The 20,091-nt window shown below is 41.3% G+C and overlaps 1 protein-coding gene across 13 annotated transcripts in view; it reads left to right on the top strand.

Moving 5' to 3' along the window:
* The window catches only part of HSPG2 (heparan sulfate proteoglycan 2), a 175,991-nt gene that overhangs the window by 80,774 nt on the left and 75,126 nt on the right, over positions 1 to 20,091 (top strand). For 10 of the 13 annotated variants that reach the window (XM_063436821.1, XM_063436825.1, XM_063436826.1 and 7 more), the window contains 24 exons: positions 191 to 249; positions 5,276 to 5,436; positions 5,628 to 5,666; positions 6,804 to 6,929; positions 7,612 to 7,887; positions 8,931 to 9,050; positions 9,326 to 9,457; positions 9,956 to 10,100; positions 10,188 to 10,339; positions 10,580 to 10,726; positions 11,032 to 11,195; positions 11,360 to 11,539; positions 11,842 to 12,038; positions 12,470 to 12,617; positions 13,383 to 13,510; positions 14,037 to 14,123; positions 14,240 to 14,301; positions 14,634 to 14,698; positions 16,250 to 16,390; positions 16,697 to 16,879; positions 17,021 to 17,200; positions 19,413 to 19,531; positions 19,613 to 19,724; positions 19,910 to 20,023. In XM_063436821.1, the coding sequence (XP_063292891.1) occupies positions 191 to 249; positions 5,276 to 5,436; positions 5,628 to 5,666; positions 6,804 to 6,929; positions 7,612 to 7,887; positions 8,931 to 9,050; positions 9,326 to 9,457; positions 9,956 to 10,100; positions 10,188 to 10,339; positions 10,580 to 10,726; positions 11,032 to 11,195; positions 11,360 to 11,539; positions 11,842 to 12,038; positions 12,470 to 12,617; positions 13,383 to 13,510; positions 14,037 to 14,123; positions 14,240 to 14,301; positions 14,634 to 14,698; positions 16,250 to 16,390; positions 16,697 to 16,879; positions 17,021 to 17,200; positions 19,413 to 19,531; positions 19,613 to 19,724; positions 19,910 to 20,023 (3,237 nt within the window). The remainder of the gene's footprint in view (positions 1 to 190; positions 250 to 5,275; positions 5,437 to 5,627; positions 5,667 to 6,803; positions 6,930 to 7,611; positions 7,888 to 8,930; positions 9,051 to 9,325; positions 9,458 to 9,955; positions 10,101 to 10,187; positions 10,340 to 10,579; positions 10,727 to 11,031; positions 11,196 to 11,359; positions 11,540 to 11,841; positions 12,039 to 12,469; positions 12,618 to 13,382; positions 13,511 to 14,036; positions 14,124 to 14,239; positions 14,302 to 14,633; positions 14,699 to 16,249; positions 16,391 to 16,696; positions 16,880 to 17,020; positions 17,201 to 19,412; positions 19,532 to 19,612; positions 19,725 to 19,909; positions 20,024 to 20,091) is intronic. The other 3 variants (XM_063436827.1, XM_063436828.1, XM_063436819.1) reach the window with 1 other exon arrangement.

The following is a 20,091-nucleotide window of genomic DNA, read 5'->3' as shown; positions in this document are numbered from 1 at the left end:
ACCCCCTTTGTCTCAGATTTGTGTCCAGAACATACGATGTTGATTAATAAGTATGGCTGGGGGGAGGTGGGTTTGCTGTATAAAATCTGTCTAATTTTTTCCTTTATTTATTTTTATAATAAAGCACTTTGACATTTCTACAATACTGGCTGATATGGTTTTGTCTAATTATGTCTGCCTGTCCCTTCAGCTCGAATCTGAATACCAGAAAATCCCTGGTGAACAGATGGTCAGTGTGGTGTATGTCAAGTAAGTATGGAAGTGGCGATGTACACATGGATTTGTACGGCACTTGTCTGTCTGTGTCCTAACCACCAGAAACACATGTTTTTACAATAAATGCAATAAATACAGGGACAATCCACAAACTGCAATATATAAACATTAACAAACACAAAATAATATCAGTATAGATCTCCACAAAAATTAATTGATATCAATGTAGATCTCCACAAGAATGAATTGATATCAATGTAGATCTCCGCAAGAATGAATTGATATCAATGTAGATCTCCGCAAGAATGAATTGATATCAATGTAGATCTCCGCAAGAATGAATTGATATCAATGTAGATCTCCGCAAGAATGAATTGATATCAATGTAGATCTCCACAAGAATGAATTGATATCAATGTAGATCTCAACAAGAATGAATTGATATCAATGTAGATCTCCACAAGAATGAATTGATATCAATGTAGATCTCCACAAGAATGAATTGATATCAATGTAGATCTCCACAAGAATGAATTGATATCAATGTAGATCTCCACAAGAATGAATTGATATCAATGTAGATCTCCATAAGAATGAATTGATATCAATGTAGATCTCCACAATAATGAATTGATATCAATGTAGATCTCCACAAGAATGAATTGATATTAATGTAGATCTCCACAAGAATGAATTGATATCAATGTAGATCTCCACAAGAATTAATTGATATCAATGTAGATCTCAACAAGAATGAATTGATATCAATGTAGATCTCCATAAGAATGAATTGATATCAATGTAGATCTCCGCAAGAATGAATTGATATCAATGTAGATCTCCATAAGAATGAATTGATATCAATGTAGATCTCCGCAAGAATGAATTGATATCAATGTAGATCTCCACAAGAATGAATTGATATCAATGTAGATCTCCATAAGAATGAATTGATATCAATGTAGATCTCCACAAGAATGAATTGATATCAATGTAGATCTCTGCAAGAATGAATTGATATCAATGTAGATCTCCACAAGAATGAATTGATATCAATGTAGATCTCCACAAGAATGAATTGATATCAATGTAGATCTCCATAAGAATGAATTGATATTAATGTAGATCTCCGCAAGAATGAATTGATATCAATGTAGATCTCCACAAGAATGAATTGATATCAATGTAGATCTCCACAAGAATGAATTGATATCAATGTAGATCTCCATAAGAATGAATTGATATTAATGTAGATCTCCGCAAGAATGAATTGATATCAATGTAGATCTCCACAAGAATGAATTGATATTAATGTAGATCTCCGCAAGAATGAATTGATATCAATGTAGATCTCCGTAAGAATGAATTGATATCAATGTAGATCTCCGCAAGAATGAATTGATATCAATGTAGATCTCCACAAGAATGAATTGATATCAATGTAGATCTCCATAAGAATGAATTGATATCAATGTAGATCTCCGTAAGAATGAATTGATATCAATGTAGATCTCAACAAGAATGAATTGATTTCAATGTAGATCTCCATAAGAATGAATTGATATCAATGTAGATCTCCGCAAGAATGAATTGATATCAATGTAGATCTCCACAAGAATGAATTGATATCAATGTAGATCTCCGCAAGAATGAATTAATATCAATGTAGATCTCCGCAAGAATGAATTGATATCAATGTAGATCTTAACAAGAATGAATTGATATCAATGTAGATCTCCATAAGAATGAATTGATATCAATGTAGATCTCCGTAAGAATGAATTGATATCAATGTAGATCTCCGTAAGAATGAATTGATATCAATGTAGATCTCCGTAAGAATGAATTGATATCAATGTAGATCTCTGCAAGAATGAATTGATATCAATGTAGATCTCCACAAGAATGAATTGATATCAATGTAGATCTCCATAAGAATGAATTGATATCAATGTAGATCTCCACAAGAATGAATTGATATCAATGTAGATCTCCACAAGAATGAATTGATATCAATGTAGATCTCCATAAGAATGAATTGATATCAATGTAGATCTCCGTAAGAATGAATTGATATCAATGTAGATCTCCGTAAGAATGAATTGATATCAATGTAGATCTCCATAAGAATGAATTGATATCAATGTAGATCTCCACAAGAATGAATTGATATCAATGTAGATCTCCACAAGAATGAATTGATATCAATGTAGATCTCCACAAGAATGAATTGATATCAATGTAGATCTCCATAAGAATGAATTGATATCAATGTAGATCTCCGTAAGAATGAATTGATATCAATGTAGATCTCCGTAAGAATGAATTGATATCAATGTAGATCTCCACAAGAATGAATTGATATCAATGTAGATCTCCGCAAGAATGAATTGATATCAATGTAGATCTCCGCAAGAATGAATTGATATCAATGTAGATCTTAACAAGAATGAATTGATATCAATGTAGATCTCCATAAGAATGAATTGATATCAATGTAGATCTCCGTAAGAATGAATTGATATCAATGTAGATCTCCGTAAGAATGAATTGATATCAATGTAGATCTTCACAAGAATGAATTGATATCAATGTAGATCTATATAAGAATGAATTGATATCAATGTAGATCTATATAAGAATGAATTGATATCAATGTAGATCTCCGCAAGAATGAATTGATATCAATGTAGATCTATATAAGAATGAATTGATATCAATGTAGATCTCCGCAAGAATGAATTGATATCAATGTAGATCTCCATAAGAATGACTTTCAACAAGAATGAATGGATAATTATATAGATCTCCACAAGAATGATTCAATATAGGGGTTACAGTACATAATAGAGGCTGGAGGTTAGGGGTTACAGATTATAATAGAGGCTGGAGGTTAGGGGTTACAGTATATAATAGAGGCTGGAGGTTAGGGGTTACAGTATATAATAGAGGCTGGAGGTTAGGGGTTACAGATTATAAGAGAGGCTGGAGGTTAAGACCCAAGCACTGCAGAACAAGTTGGCACTATATAAATGAAAATAATAATAATAATTAGACGCAGATTGTATAAATAAAGATGGAGGTTAGCAATTTGTATGGGTTTTCCTTAGATCTCCACAAGAATGAATTGATATCAATGTAGATCTCCATAAGAATGAATTGATATCAATGTAGATCTCCGTAAGAATGAATTGATATCAATGTAGATCTCCGTAAGAATGAATTGATATCAATGTAGATCTCCACAAGAATGAATTGATATCAATGTAGATCTCCGCAAGAATGAATTGATATCAATGTAGATCTCCGCAAGAATGAATTGATATCAATGTAGATCTTAACAAGAATGAATTGATATCAATGTAGATCTCCATAAGAATGAATTGATATCAATGTAGATCTCCGTAAGAATGAATTGATATCAATGTAGATCTCCGTAAGAATGAATTGATATCAATGTAGATCTTCACAAGAATGAATTGATATCAATGTAGATCTTCACAAGAATGAATTGATATCAATGTAGATCTATATAAGAATGAATTGATATCAATGTAGATCTCCGCAAGAATGAATTGATATCAATGTAGATCTATATAAGAATGAATTGATATCAATGTAGATCTCCGCAAGAATGACTTTCAACAAGAATGAATGGATAATTATATAGATCTCCACAAGAATGATTCAATATAGGGGTTACAGATTATAATAGAGGCTGGAGGTTAGGGGTTACAGATTATAATAGAGGCTGGAGGTTAGGGGTTACAGTATGTAAAGGAGGCTGGAGGTTAGGGGTTACAGTATATAATAGAGGCTGGAGGTTAGGGGTTACAGTTTGTAAAGGAGGCTGGAGGTTAGGGGTTACAGTATGTAAAGGAGGCTGGAGGTTAGGGGTTACAGTATATAATAGAGGCTGGAGGTTAGGGGTTACAGTATATAATAGAGGCTGGAGGTTAGGGGTTACAGTATGTAATAGAGGCTGGAGATTAGGGGTTACAGTATATAATAGAGGCTGGAGGTTAGGGGTTACAGTATGTAAAGGAGGCTGGAGGTTAGGGGTTACAGTATATAATAGAGGCTGGAGGTTAGGGGTTACAGTATATAATAGAGGCTGGAGGTTAGGGGTTACAGTATGTAATAGAGGCTGGAGATTAGGGGTTACAGTATATAATAGAGGCTGGAGATTAGGGGTTACAGTATATAATAGAGGCTGGAGATTAGGGGTTACATATTATAAGAGAGGCTGGATGTTAGGGGTTACAGATTATAAGAGAGGCTGGAGATTAGGGGTTACAGTATGTAAAGGAGGCTGGAGGTTAGGGGTTACAGTATATAATAGAGGCTGGAGGTTAGGGGTTACAGTATGTAACGGAGGCTGGAGGTTAGGGGTTACAGTATGTAATAGAGGCTGGAGGTTAGGGGTTACAGTATATAATAGAGGCTGGAGGTTAGGGGTTACAGTATATAATAGAGGCTGGAGGTTAGGGGTTACAGTATGTAACGGAGGCTGGAGGTTAGGGGTTACAGTATATAACGGAGGCTGGAGGTTAGGGGTTACAGTATGTAATAGAGGCTGGAGATTAGGGGTTACAGTATGTAAAGGAGGCTGGAGGTTAGGGGTTACAGTATATAATAGAGGCTGGAGATTAGGGGTTACAGTATATAATAGAGGCTGGAGGTTAGGGGTTACAGTATATAATAGAGGCTGGAGATTAGGGGTTACAGTATATAATAGAGGCTGGAGGTTAGGGGTTACAGTATATAATAGAGGCTGGAGATTAGGGGTTACAGTATATAATAGAGGCTGGAGGTTAGGGGTTACAGTATATAATAGAGGCTGGAGGTTAGGGGTTACAGTATATAATAGAGGCTGGAGGTTAGGGGTTACAGATTATAAGAGAGGCTGGAGGTTAAGACCCAAGCACTGCAGAACAAGTTGGCACTATATAAATGAAAATAATAATAATAATTAGACGCAGATTGTATAAATAAAGATGGAGGTTAGCAATTTGTATGGGTTTTCTTAGTTCATTTCCTTACACATCTCTTCTTAAAGGCTGATTGATGAAGATGTATTTGTGGAACTTGATGTTGGCTCAGAGGGTAACTCCAACGATGGCCAAATCCGGCAGGTGCTGTACTCTGTGATTGCGAGCGGCTCCATTGCGTCTTATCTGACGTCTTCGCAAGGATTCCAGTTTCGTCGTCTCGGAGCTGGTGAGTCATGTTGCTTGTTTAAGACGATTGCTGCTATTTAACAGTGAAAGCCAGAGTCATGGTTTTTGGATCATCTGAGCTGACACCTGGAATCCTAATTTTGGTCATTTTTAAAGTACTTTATGGACATTACGCAACAATTCCTTTCTTGATTTAAAATGCAAACTCCTTCTGTTAATTTTCCTTTATAGCACAAACCCCACCCCCTGCGCTGGGGATGGCGTCCCCCGGTAAGTTGCACGCTGTGTGTCTGCCCGCAGCAGCATGGTACAGAAAGCGCCACTAACGTGCAATGGAGTGAGAGTGCTCTGTGTACTGTTTGAGTGTTTAACCCCATTCCGATCACATTGCTGTCACATTTAGGGAGAATGTTTTCTGTAAGTGTCTCTATAAATATGGACTTCGAGAGCTTGTTTATTTTAAATAGCAATAAAACACTTAAACAGCTGGATGCCTCTCGTGTTGTTCTCTTGGCAGAGTTTCAGAGGGCCCAGAATAAAGAATGGCTGTTTTTTGGTCTGTCCTCGTCCAGCTGACAGAGAGATCTTTGTGTTCTCAATAAACAGCCTGATTTTATCCGATGTGCACGCTGGGTGGGGCACATTGCTTTATATTGAACATGATGTGGATACACTTATTGATTTAACTAGTAAGCCAGACAAATTTGGTCCAGAAATCGCCAAGCAAGAAAAAAAAACTACCAATGTGGGCACGTTTGGATTTTCACAGATATGTGTGAAAGGCTGTGCATTATGGTTTTGAGTCTCTGTTTCAATCTATATTACTAATCGGTGGATTTACTTAACTCTGTATTATAGGGAATTGAAATCCAGATGGGAAAATGTTGGCTTTGATGTTCTATGTGCGATTGGGAGCTGGGTTTTAAATAGGCTACCAGTTTGAGTTTAGTGACCAAACCAGCATGAACTATGTTCACAATTCTGCAAGGCCACATAGGTAGATTTGTAGCTTTGTGTGATCACACGGTATATATAACACACAGTGCTATAGCTGTACTCATTTCCATTAACCCCTTAAGGACACATGACATGTGATTCCCTTTTATTCCAGAAGTTTGGTCCTTACGGGGTTAAAGAACCAGCTTAACATACAGTGCTAGTACCAGAGTCCTGGACGCTCATCTAAAACATTGCTTGGCAAAGTGTAATGACCATTTTAATATGTTGAACAGCTTAGCATCGACCTGGATTCTCTGTAGTGGTTATGATGCCAAGAATTCCCACCATTTTAGAACAGTTTGACTTCTTATCTAGGGTCTGCTAGGGGCCACTGGATGTACAATAGCTAGAAACCCACCAGTTCTCTTGTTCTCGTTGTAACATTTCTCTCTTCTCTTTCCTCAATAGTTACGCCGACGGTACGTTCCTGCACAGCCTTGGAGTTTACCTGCCGCAGTGGAGAGTGTATTCCTCTGGAGTTTTACTGTGACCAACGCCATGATTGCCGGGATATGTCCGACGAGGATGCATGTGGTGAGAAGGACAGGCCAACACTGAAATTCTGTCCCCATGGTCAATGAGCACAGTATAAGGGGTTGGGGAGCATTCTGTGGGTCCCATTCTTCATATTCCCCTCACTGGGTGAGAGACAGACACCTTGTCAGCACCTACCTACCTGCCTGCTAAGCTTCTGGGGTATAAAACAAAAAAAAAATGAAAACGTTGGAGCCAATTATGGGTGCCGTTTGGTAATCTGTGTCTCCAGGGAACCCCCAATATCTTTATTTCTGAGTGCAAGGTCAATCCTATAGCAAAGAGTTGTGCTTTGTCTAGTGAGTTAGTTATGCATGCTTAGTATGAGTTTTGTAGCATGAAACAAACAAAGCAGGGTTAGACTTAGGAGTTATCCTAATACTTGTTTCTTCAACACAGTAAACCGATTTTGAAATGTTTTTGTTTTTTTTGTAAAAGTAATGGAGAAAAAGTGACAATTAGCAGAGGGATAATAAATAGCAGAATTACTATTGACACCAGTACTTTGTTTTTCTTATTCCCCAATATTGGCCTGTATTCTCTGTTCTGTTTGCTCACATTATATTATAAAGTTGGTCATGCTGAATTAATTTGCTTTTATGCTTTTAAGTAAAAGGTGTTGGTGAATCTGATTATTCATGTCTCATTGTTTCACATGCACTTCTATATATCACACCCCCAGCGCCAGGACCACCAACGCCCTCTGTAGTTCGCACAAGTCCTGTTGTGACTGCCAGGCCTCCGGTTACTTCGGCTCATTTATTCACAGAGTTCCAAATTGCCACCACCACCACCACCAGTCCAATTAAACGTCCCACCCCCAAACCAACTCTTGATACGGACCCACGTGAATGTCGACGAGACGAGGCTCGGTGCCCAAATGGACAGTGCATCCCCAGAGACTATCTGTGTGATGGAGAAAGAGACTGCAAGGATGGCAGTGATGAACTGAATTGCGGTAAGATCTTCATACACAGTAACATTGTGCTGGCTAGCATTGCTCTCCCGCACTTGGCACAGACTGGCATTGCCCTTGTATAATAGGCAAAGGCTCAGAGTTCCCTCTGCACCGGTTACTGGATGGCAGTGTTCCTCCTGCATTGATTACATGCTGGCACTGCCATCCTTTAATGGGCACAGTCAGTGTTTTGCCTGTAAAGGCATTGGCTGGCAATGTTCCTCCTGCACTGGTTACAGACTGGCACTGCCGTTCTTTAATGGGCATAGGCTGGCAGTGTTCTTCCTCTGCTTGCACAAAATGGTAGCATTCTTGTGTACCGAGTACAAGTTTGCAGTTCTTTCCTGTACTGGATATAGATTGGTTTTGCTCTGCCGGTACTGGATATAGATTGGTTTTGCTCTGCCGGTACTGGATATAGATTGGTTTTGCTCTGCCGGTACTGGATATAGATTGGTTTTGCTCTGCCGGTACTGGATATAGATTGGTTTTGCTCTGCCGGTACTGGATATAGATTGGTTTTGCTCTGCCGGTACTGGATATAGATTGGTTTTGCTCTGCCGGTACTGGATATAGATTGGTTTTGCTCTGCCGGTACTGGATATAGATTGGTTTTGCTCTGCCGGTACTGGATATAGATTGGTTTTGCTCTGCCGGTACTGGATATAGATTGGTTTTGCTCTGCCGGTACTGGATATAGATTGGTTTTGCTCTGCCGGTACTGGATATAGATTGGTTTTGCTCTGCCGGTACTGGATATAGATTGGTTTTGCTTTGCCGGTACTGGACATAGATTGGTTTTGCTCTGCCGGTACTGGACATAGATTGGTTTTGCTCTGCCTGTACTGGGCACTGGTTTGATTTTCTAATACACTCGGTATGTTCTTGCATTTATGTATGTTCATAGCTTAGCAGTAACTGCTTATGTGCCATACTGCAATAGACAGAAAAGGCTAGTATTTCTATCCTAGACTCCGTAATCCTGAGTGTGTAGCCTCTGTAAGTCTTGTGCCTTGCTTTGAGAATTACCTTTTTATTGCCAGGAACCCCATCTCCCTGCGAACCAAATGAATTCAAGTGCAAAAATGGTCGCTGTGCCCTGAAGCTGTGGCGTTGTGATGGTGACAATGACTGCGGCGATAACTCGGATGAGCTGTACTGCCGTAAGTACAATGTCTGTTGGGGGAGGGGTGTGTTATGGGCATTTGTATAGTAACATGCTACTATGAATGGCCGCCATATATTCAGCAGTTAGTGAAAGATAAAGTGGGGAAGTTCTTAAAGAGATATGAGCTACCCTTCTTTCTGGTTTCGATGATTGATGAGAATGATATAACCGAGTAAAGCTAATTCCCAGCCAGTTGTAAAAGGTATCAGAGATCTGTAATAGGCAGTATGTTCGCATCGCAACTCTATTTATTGCCTTATTCCCCTTCAGCCACAAAGGGACCAAGTGACACCTGTGCTCCGGACCAGTTTGTCTGTGTCAACTCTCGGACCTGTATCCCTGCCAGTTATCAGTGTGACGAGGAGGCGGATTGTCCTGACCGCTCGGATGAAGTTGGCTGCAGTAAGTTCCACTGATCTGCATTAAAAAAAACTTTCATATTGGGCAGGGTTACTATAAAACACAACAGGCACAACATATTGGTCACTGGTGAAATGACACTGGATAAAGGTGTTGGAAAGTATTCAGTACATATTACACAGATTGTAAATATCATAGCAGAGTAGTGGCAAGAACAATACCCTCTAACAGCCCCACCAAAGGCACATATGCACACAGCCCCGCTCAAGCACATATAACTGTCTAACATGCCTTCAGAGAGCCTCCCAACAAACACATATGGACACAGCCTGCCCCTCTCAAACAAACAAACACCCCTCAAACATGTATGAGCTGTACACCATCCAACAAGCATGCCTCCCCTCCCGCACTACACTTTACAGATACTGGTTGCTTTCCACAATAATCACCCCACCGGCTCCGAGACAATTTACAGAACAGTCTCCAGCTGATTAATCTTTTTATATCTTATTATCTACAATTGTAATATATTTTAATTAGATCCACCGCAAGTCATCACTCCGCCAGAGGAGACCATCATGGCTTCCCGCGGTGAGACAGTGCGTTTTACCTGTGTGGCTATCGGCGTACCTGTTCCCATCATCACATGGAGACTGAACTGGGGCCACATTCCCACCAGTAGCAGGTAAGAGACCCCGCTGCTATGGGTGAGGATAATGAAAAGGTGTGTATGTTTAGACAGTTTGTGGGTCAATCTCTGATTTTGTTTTAGAGTCACAATGACTAGTGAGAACGGCCATGGCACTCTGATCATTCGAGATGTAAAGGAAGCGGATCAAGGAGCTTATACATGTGAAGCTATCAATGCTAAAGGCATGGTGTTTGGAATTCCCGATGGAATCCTGTCTTTGAAGCCAAGTCGAGGTAAGCACAGATAATCTCAATCAATTTCTCTACATCACAATTCAATGCCAGAAAATCATTCAGTAAAATAAGTTATGTGGGAGTTCTTAGCAGATCTAAACACCCTAAAACATAGACGAATTCAGTGCATCTGTTGAGTCCAATAAAATCCTTGAGCAGCCAGATACCAAACACTGTGCAAGGATTTAAGTGTTAACATGCCGTGTGATCTTCAGTTTACTGTAATTTTGTTCCTTTTAGGCCCTTGTCCTGAGGGTTCCTTTCACATTGAGAGCACATCGAAATGTGTCCCCTGCTTTTGTTTTGGGATTACCAAGGTCTGCCACCATACAGGGCGTTACAGGAACCAGATCCGGCTGAGATTTGACATACCTGAGGATTTCAAAGGTGGGATATTTCGAACTAGATTTATTAAACGACCTACCTTATTAAAATGTATTTTTCTTTCTTTACGAAGATTACTGACGTATTCACAGTTTTATCTTACACTAGTGTGTTAAAGGGATGATGTGATATAATTACCTAGTTTTGTTTTGCGATCTGGTAATGTTGTATCTGTGACAATATCCTTTGTAAGTGCTGTAATTATGTTCTCTAAATCTCAGCCGTGTGGCCTGCTTTGCTCAGATAGTCTGTTATATTGCAGAAATCCATCTTTAATCATCTACTCATCTCTTGGTCCCCCCTTCCAGGTGTGAATGTCTCCATGCCATCTCATCAAGGCATTCCTCCGCTCTCCTCCAACCAGCTACAGATCGAGCCCAGTGTGGAGGAGTTTCAATTGGTAGACCTCTCACGCAGGTTCCTAAGCCATGAATCTTTTTGGACTCTCCCTCCACAATTCCTAGGGAACAAGGTACAGTACCCTGTGAACTCTGCAGTAAGATTTCATACATTCTTTATTAAAGGTCTTAATGGTTCAATCACCGTTATTCCTGGAAAGAGAAACGAGACATGTTTTCTGATAAAATAAAGCTAGGACCATTAAGATGCTGAATTAAAGTCACTTTGTACGTTTAGGTTGATTCCTACGGTGGATCTCTCAGCTTTAAGGTTCGCTATGGCTTAACTCAAGGTCTGTCTGAGCCTGTGAGGAGACCAGATTTGATTATTATTGGAAATGGACAAAAGCTCATTTATCGAGTCTCAACATCTACCCAGCCATCTGTTGTGAACCAGCGAAGATTTCATTTCACTGAGGTGAGCACAAGTGGCATTTATAATCCTTTCTATTCTAACTTCTTCCACAACCTGTGTCTGGTATACTGAGAAAAAGATTTGAATGGTCCTTTCCATTCTAGCTACTTCCATGACCTGTGCTTGGCCTGTTGAGAAAGGGCTTGAATGGAGAATGGAATGGAGATCAATTTATGTTGACAAATGTAATAGTTAAACAATCACTGGTTTGGCGGTATATGTTATGTTACAGCACTTACTATGTTTTATGAGAATATGCAGAGGCTATATAACCTTAAAACCTTGGTCCCCACTTAATATTTTAGGAGAATTGGGTCCATGAATCTGGTGCATCTGTGACCCGGGAGGACCTCCTGATGACCTTGCAGAACCTAGATAGCATCATGATCCAAACTGTCTACGACAACAAGATGGCCAGTGTGGGAATCTCTGATATTGTTATGGACACGACCTCTGCGCAGTATACACAGCTTGGTATTGCCGTGGGCGTGGAAGAGTGCCGGTGGGTATTCACTTAGTTTAAGAAGTGACTCATGTCCGGGTTCGGAACATTCGCTGTAAATAACATCACCGTAATTGGAGGGAGATGTTTACCTGGGATGCTTTGCAAACAACCATGTTACTCTGCCTTGCACGCCGCACGTTGCACTTTGTGTTGATTTCTCGTCTTCCTTTAAATGTCTTGCTTTTTTGTTTATCACATTGTCTTTAGAAAAGCCCCATAAGAGGCTGAAAAATCATCAGTAGTACAGTGACACGTGATTTGTAATAAGTTAATTGAGTGCTGTCTTTTCTGTTCTACTTTCTCCAAGCCAGAATTTGCATGAGGACAAGGAACTTCTAAGGGAGGCGCTGAGTGCCGGGCCTCTGTTTGATGTGTGCATATATATATAGAGAGAGAGATTATTTTAACTGATGTTTTTTTTCTGTTAGGTGCCCGGGTGGGTACTCTGGACTCTCCTGTGAAGTCTGTGCTGCCCAGTTTGAGCGTGTGCCAGGTGGTCCTTATCTTGGAACCTGCTCTGGCTGCAACTGCAATGGCCATGCCAGCTCCTGCAATTCTGAGACCGGCTATTGCCTGGTAAGAGATTCTATCAGATTTCAGAAGAGGTTACATTCTTAGTGGGGGGATTTTGGGAAGATTGTCATTCCTGTAAGAACAGTAAATATGTGGAATTCTCTGCCTGAAGAGGTGCTTTGATCAGAGACTGTACAGATTTTATATATATATATATATATAAACAAGTCATGCTTTATTATCTGCCACCTTTCATTGTTAACCTTCCTGGTATACTCACTCACATATCTTCATTTAATTGAAGAAATCATACTTTACTGGTAATTAACAAGAAAAAAAACCCTCTAACATAAAGCAAGCTTGAAGATTTTAGAGATGAGAAGCTACAGGTTTCCTCTTGTTTTTTTGGGAGACTGTACAGATTTTTAAATAAATTCTTGCAAAAACGTAATCTTCAGGGATACAATTTTTGATATGTGGGTTAACAACTTCTTGATCCCAGAGGAGATTTGATGGCCATTCTTGGGTCGAGAAGGAATGCATTCCTAGTTTGTAGCAAAACTAGCAGAAGCTTTGAGCTGGGTTTTTGCCTTCTTTTGGATCTACAGCAGAAACAGATGTGAAAAAGGTCAAACTTGATAGACGCATGTCTCTTTTCAGCTATGTAACTATGTAAACATTTTGAATGAATGTGGACCCTTTCATAGAAACATGTTCACAAAAATATAGTTCAAGTTTATTTAGACAAAGTTGATATATTGGGGTTATTAGAACATATTTGGTGTCATGTTTAAGTGATCTTTCTTATTTCTTTCTTTTCCTCTTTAGAACTGCCAGCACAACACTGAGGGTCCGCAATGCAATAAATGCAAGCCTGGTTTCTTTGGAGATCCCACCAGGGGCACACCCGATGCCTGTCGCCCTTGTCCTTGCCCACACACAGACTACAGGCGTAGGTGAGTGCATGGATTTTTGTCACCCCATTCGCTCCACCCATGGTGGGACATCACAATGCCCAACCCATATGATCCGCCCATGGCATGACATCGCATAAAATTATCGGGAATTCTAAATGCATTTCATATTTAAGTAAAATAGCCAAACTGCAAACATATCGGATTTGGAGATTATTATTTTTTCCCAATTTGGCTAATTTGGTATTAGAACTTCACTCGAAATCCATTATGAACTCCCAGCAATTCTCACTTTTATGAATAGCACTAAGAATACAAACACATTATGTACTACTCCCAAAACCAGACCTCAATGGGTTAAATCAATAAATCATCATTCACTGCTGGTATTTTAATTCAACGTGATGCAGATCCTTTTCTCAGTCGTCCTTGGTTACAGTCGCACATATATAAACAATTAAGCATTGGGCTTCGGGGAAGAATCTTCCAGTTTCTTTTTCTTTTCTATATTTGTTGACATTTTATAACATGAGAATACGTGCCTGAGATACTTGTCTTTTTTATCCAGGTTTTCTGATACGTGCTTTGTGGACACAGATGGACAGCCCACGTGTGATAACTGTGTTCAGGGTTACACTGGGCGTCGCTGTGAGAAGTGAGTATTGTCTCTGGGAATGTCCTGCATGGAAGTGGTTCATACATGTTTTCATTTTCTGTGGCTGAATCGTGCATTGTGGGATATTTTCAGGCATTTTCCATCTCTCCTTTCAGATGTGCCCAGGGATATGAGGGGAATCCCATGCAGCCAGGAGGCCGGTGTGAGCAAACCTCCGGTATGTCGCAGCTCTGTAAGGAGTAATATGGCTTATTACTCTCATATGTAGGCGAGAGTTTGAATCCAGTATCAAGGACGGTTATACTAAGGCTCCGAGTGGGCACACATTGCAAACTGAATTACTTTTAACTTAATTTACTGTCATTTTAGTTACATAGTAACCTACATAGACCTACTGTGAAAATACAACATGCAGGCAAATCCTTATCATCAAAATAATGTCATATTTTTCCCAAGTGATATATAAACAGTATTTAATGTTAAAATCGCTGTGTTTTCTGTAACTCAATAAACCAATCCCTCGTCTAATTTTTACATTTTTCCCCCCAGCTAAGCTGGAAGAATGTGACAAAAAGGGCAGCGCCTCTTCATCTGGTGTAACGTGTGTCTGTAAGGCAAGTACATTGTTAAACGGTTAGTGTATCTAGTAACGTGTGTCTGTAAGGCAAGTACATTGTTAAACGGTTAGTGTATCTAGTAACGTGTGTCTGTAAGGCAAGTACATTGTTAGACGGTTAGTGTATCTAGTAACGTGTCTGTAAGGCAAGTATATTGTTAAACGGTTAGTGTATCTAGTAACGTGTGTCTGTAAGGCAAGTACATTGTTAAACGGTTAGTGTATCTAGTAACGTGTGTCTGTAAGGCAAGTACATTGTTAAACGGTTAGTGTATCTAGTAACGTGTGTCTGTAAGGCAAGTACATTGTTAAACGGTTAGTGTATCTAGTAATGTGTGTCTGTAAGGCAAGTACATTGTTAAACGGTTAGTGTATCTAGTAACGTGTGTCTGTAAGGCCAGTACATTGTTAAACGGTTAGTGTATCTAGTAACGTGTGTCTGTAAGGCAAGTACATTGTTAAACGGTTAGTGTAGCTAGTAACGTGTGTCTGTAAAGTAAGTACATTATTAAACAATGATTCTATCTAGTAACATGTAAGGGAGATAATAAGCTGTTCATCTAGAGTTGCTGTAAGGTATGTTCATTATCAAACTGTTAGCTCGCCTATTAATGTGTATCTTTAGTAAATATATTATCAGATTATTAGCACGTCCATTGTAATGTATCGGTAAGTGAGTTATTAAACTGCTAGCTTGTCTAGAGTAATTATTGTGCTCTTGCACTTGGTGGTACTACCGTGTGGTGGTCTTGCCTTCATTAGTAGTCCAGTGGGAAGATCTTTCCATCAGCTGTAGTCTTTTGGCAAAGCCGTGCCGGTCATGGTACTCTGTTAGGATGATCTTTCCATCAGCTGTACTCTTTCGGCAAGGTCGTGCCAGTCATGGTACTCTGTTAGGATGATCTTTCCATCAGCTGTACTCTTTCGGCAAGCTCGTGCCAGTCATGGTACTCTGTTAGGAAGATCTTTCCATCAGCTGTACTCTTTCGGCAAGCTCGTGCCAGTCATGGTACTCTGTTTGGAAGATCTTTCCATCAGCTGTACTCTTTCGGCAAGGTCGTGCCAGTCATGGTACTCTGTTAGGAAGATCTTTCCATCAGCTGTACTCTTTCGGCAAGCTCGTGCCAGTCATGGTACTCTGTTAGGAAGATCTTTCCATCAGCTGTACTCTTTCGGCAAGCTCGTGCCAGTCATGGTACTCTGTTAGGATGATCTTTCCATCAGCTGTACTCTTTCGGCAAGCTCGTGCCAGTCATGGTACTCTGTTAGGAAGATCTTTCCATCAGCTGTACTCTTTCGGCAAGCTCGTGCCAGTCATGGTACTCTGTTAGGAAGATCTTGCACTACAAATACTCTGATTAGGTTATTCACTAAAGTGAGAATTGGCAGGAATGCAAAGTGAATTTCAAATTTAATAACCATGTGACTGAAATGTCTGTTGATATCAATATGGGGAATTGATCTGGGAACCAAATGGGTACATGTAATAACTTAAAAAATGTTCCCTGCAGGTTTCCTGATTTATGAATTTTTACTTGTTTTCACTCAGTCTCATGTTTCGGGCGAGCGGTGTAACGAATGTAAAAGTGGAACCTTCTATCTAAGTGAAGAGAATGCAGACGGCTGTTTGAAGTGTTTCTGCATGGGTATCACCAGGCAATGTTCAAGTTCCTACTGGAACCGAGACCAGGTACTCCCCTCTCCATGGCTCCAACGGATACTAACTGCATGCTGCTTGGAATGTCAGAAATGGGGTGTTCCATGCCGTGATATAATAGTTCATTAAGCTGCTCAAAATTTAGATTCAGATTATACAGAATTGCGCAAAGACGTTGCCTACAGAGTGGTTTTTCCATAGCTGTCATACTATAGTCTGTTATTAGATATCCGGTTCACAGCGCAGTCGTCAAGTGTAATATAGGTGCAGCAATTTCAGCGGATTTTCACATGGTCTGTGTATTTGGCTGCCATTACATACTCCGGTGTTTATTTTCAGGTACGCTCCACCTATGACAGCCATGAAAGGGTGCCCTTTACCATTTCCAATGCGGGCAGCACCCGCACATTCACTGAAGGCATCAGTGTCACTGGACCCTCAGAGCTAACATTCGGATCCTTCAGCAACATCCCTCAAGATGTCTATTTCTGGGTGTTACCGGAACGTTTCAAGGGCGATAAGGTGAGTAGCAATTAAACCAGAAAACATGCAAATATCTGATGAATCTGCAATGAATGCCAAGGGTAAGAGAGAGGAATCTGCAGCGTACCGAGGAGGGATTTACTGAGACAGTAAATAAAGTGAAGGATTCATGTGTTGCAGGTGACATCCTATGGTGGAGAGTTGCGTTATACCATCACATATGAGTCCCATCTTGGGTCGCAGCCCTTGTACAGTCAGCCAGATGTAGTGCTGCAGGGGAATGGCATCTTCTTGGAACACTTTGCCAACATCAGAATGGTTCCCGGATTTCCTGTTACAATCACCGTTTCTTTCCGAGAGGTAAAACATGCGCCTTGCTACTAGTTTGTAGTTTGTTTTAATCTAAATTTATTGCTATTATACTTCTTAAAAAAAATAAAATAATAAGATAGTCTCTTTTGGACAATTTAACTATCAGTGGCTGTCAGACACAGTGTTGGTATCAGTGGCTGTCAAACACGGTATTGCTATCGGTGGCTGTCAGAAAGGGTATCGCTATCAGTGGCTGTCAGACAGGGTATCGCTATCAGTGGCTGTCAAACACAGTGTTGGTATCAGTGGCTCTCAGACAGGGTATCGCTATCGGTGGCTGTCAGACAGGGTATCGCTATCAGTGGCTGTCAGAAAGGGTATCGCTATCAGTGGCTGTCAGACACGGTATCGCTATCAGTGGCTGTCAGACAGGGTATCGCTATCAGTGGCTGTCAGACAGGGTATCGCTATCAGTGGCTGTCAGACAGGGCATCGCTATCAGTGGCTGTCAGACAGGGCATCGCTATCAGTGGCTGTCAGACAGGGCATCGCTATCAGTGGCTGTCAGACAGGGTATCGCTATCAGTGGCTGTCAGACAGGGCATCGCTATCAGTGGCTGTCAGACAGGGCATCGCTATCAGTGGCTGTCAGACAGGGCATCGCTATCAGTGGCTGTCAGACAGGGCATCGCTATCAGTGGCTGTCAGACAGGGCATCGCTATCAGTGGCTGTCAGACAGGGTATCGCTATCAGTGGCTGTCAGACACGGTATCGCTATCAGTGGCTGTCAGACAGTGCATCGCTATCAGTGGCTGTCAGGGTATAGCTATCAGTGACTGTCAGACAGGGTGACTGTCAGACACGGTATCGCTATCAGTGACTGTCAGACACGGTATCGCTATCAGTGGCTGTCAGACACAGTATCGCTGTAAGTGACTGTCAGACATGGTATCGCTATCAGTGGCTGTCAGACACAGTATCGCTGTAAGTGACTCTCAGACAGGGTATCGCTATCAGTGGCTGTCAGACAGGGTATCGCTATCAGTGGCTGTCAGACAGGGTATCGCGATCAGTAGCTGTCAGACAGGGTATCGCTATCAGTGGCTGTCAGACAGGGTATCGCTATCAGTGACTGTCAGACACGGTATCGCTATCAGTGGCTGTCAGACACAGTTTTGCTGTAAGTGACTGTCAGACACGGCATCGCTCTCAGTGGCTGTCAGACAGGGTATCGCTGTAAGTGACTGTCAGACAGGGTATCGCTATCAGTGACTGTCAGACACGGTATTGCTATCAGTGGCTGTCAGACACAGTTTTGCTGTGAGTGACTGTCAGACACGGCATCGCTCTCAGTGGCTGTCAGACACAGTATCGCTGTAAGTGACTGTCAGACAGGGTATTGCTATCAGTGGCTGTCAGACACATTATCGCTATCAGTGGCTGTCAGACAGGGCATCGCTATCAGTTACTGTCAGACACGGTATCGCTATCAGTGGCTGTCAGACAGGGTATCGCTATCAGTGACTGTCAGACAGGGTATCGCTATCAGTGACTGTCAGACAGGGTATCGCTATCAGTGGCTGTCAGACAGGGTATCGCTATCAGTGGCTGTCAGACACGGTATCGCTATCAGTGGCTGTCAGACAGGGTATCGCTATCAGTGACTGTCAGACAGGGCATCGCTATCAGTGGCTGTCAGACAGGGTATCGCTATCAGTGGCTGTCAGACAGGGCATCGCTATCAGTGGCTGTCAGACAGGGCATCGCTATCAGTGGCTGTCAGACAGGGCATCGCTATCAGTGGCTGTCAGACAGGGTATCGCTATCAGTGGCTGTCAGACAGGGTATCGCTATCAGTGGCTGTCAGACAGGGCATCGCCATCAGTGACTGTCAGACAGGGTATCGCTATCAGTGACTGTCAGACACGGTATCGCTATCAGTGGCTGTCAGACAGGGTATCGCTATCAGTGGCTGTCAGACACATTATCGCTATCAGTGGCTGTCAGACACATTATCGCTATCAGTGACTGTCAGACACATTATCGCTATCAGTGACTGTCAGACACTGCATCGTTCTCAGTGACTGTCAGACACGGCATCGTTCTCAGTGGCTGTCAGACACGGCATATTGTGGCTTTTAGACACAATATCATTATCAGTGACTCTCCGGCTTTGAATGTTTTATTGTCAATAGATTTCTGAATTAATTAAATTTGACTTTCCATAGAGCTGATTATTTTATTTTTTTTGTGTTGTAGAGTGCATGGCGTAGGACAGACGGGCAGGATGCCACGCGAGAGCACCTTTTAATGGCTCTGGCAGATATCGACCTCCTGATGATCAGGGCTTCCTATGCTGAGAGGATGGCAGAGAGCAGGTACCGAAGCGAGGATTGGTTTTATTGATGCACTTTCTGAGATTATTACTGTGTTACGACTCCTGTGCTTTCCTCACATAGAATCTCAAATATACACATGGATGTAGCTGTGCCGCACTCAACAGGCCTGCAGCGAGCCGTGGAGGTGGAGCATTGTGTTTGTCCCCCCGGTTATGCCGGGCCTTCCTGCCAGGTAAAGCCACCGTCCGGATGTTTGTTGTAAGGATATTGTTGTGAAACATTCACGATTTGATTCTTGGATTTGACAATAGACGTAGGCACAATCTGACTTGACTGTTTTATTTTTGTGTTATTCTGATACCTAATTATTGCTATCTGCCATTCTCCTGGAATTTACGCTCTTGTCCTTTGCTCCAGGACTGTGACATTGGCTACACTCGATCCACCAGTGGGCTTTATCTGGGTACCTGTGAACGTTGCCAGTGTGGTGGTCATTCTTCTGATTGTGACGGAGAAACAGGGGAGTGCCTGGTGAGTGGATCCCTTCTGACCGCTGCAGTATCCTTGCCGATCACCAGCAGCTGAGAACTTTGTCCTGT

Source organism: Pelobates fuscus, chromosome 11 (assembly GCF_036172605.1).
Source record: "Pelobates fuscus isolate aPelFus1 chromosome 11, aPelFus1.pri, whole genome shotgun sequence".
In the NCBI taxonomy this organism is placed as follows: domain Eukaryota; kingdom Metazoa; phylum Chordata; class Amphibia; order Anura; family Pelobatidae; genus Pelobates; species Pelobates fuscus.
Note: the sequence above shows the minus strand (reverse complement) of the source record. Positions and strands in the feature narration are given on the sequence as shown.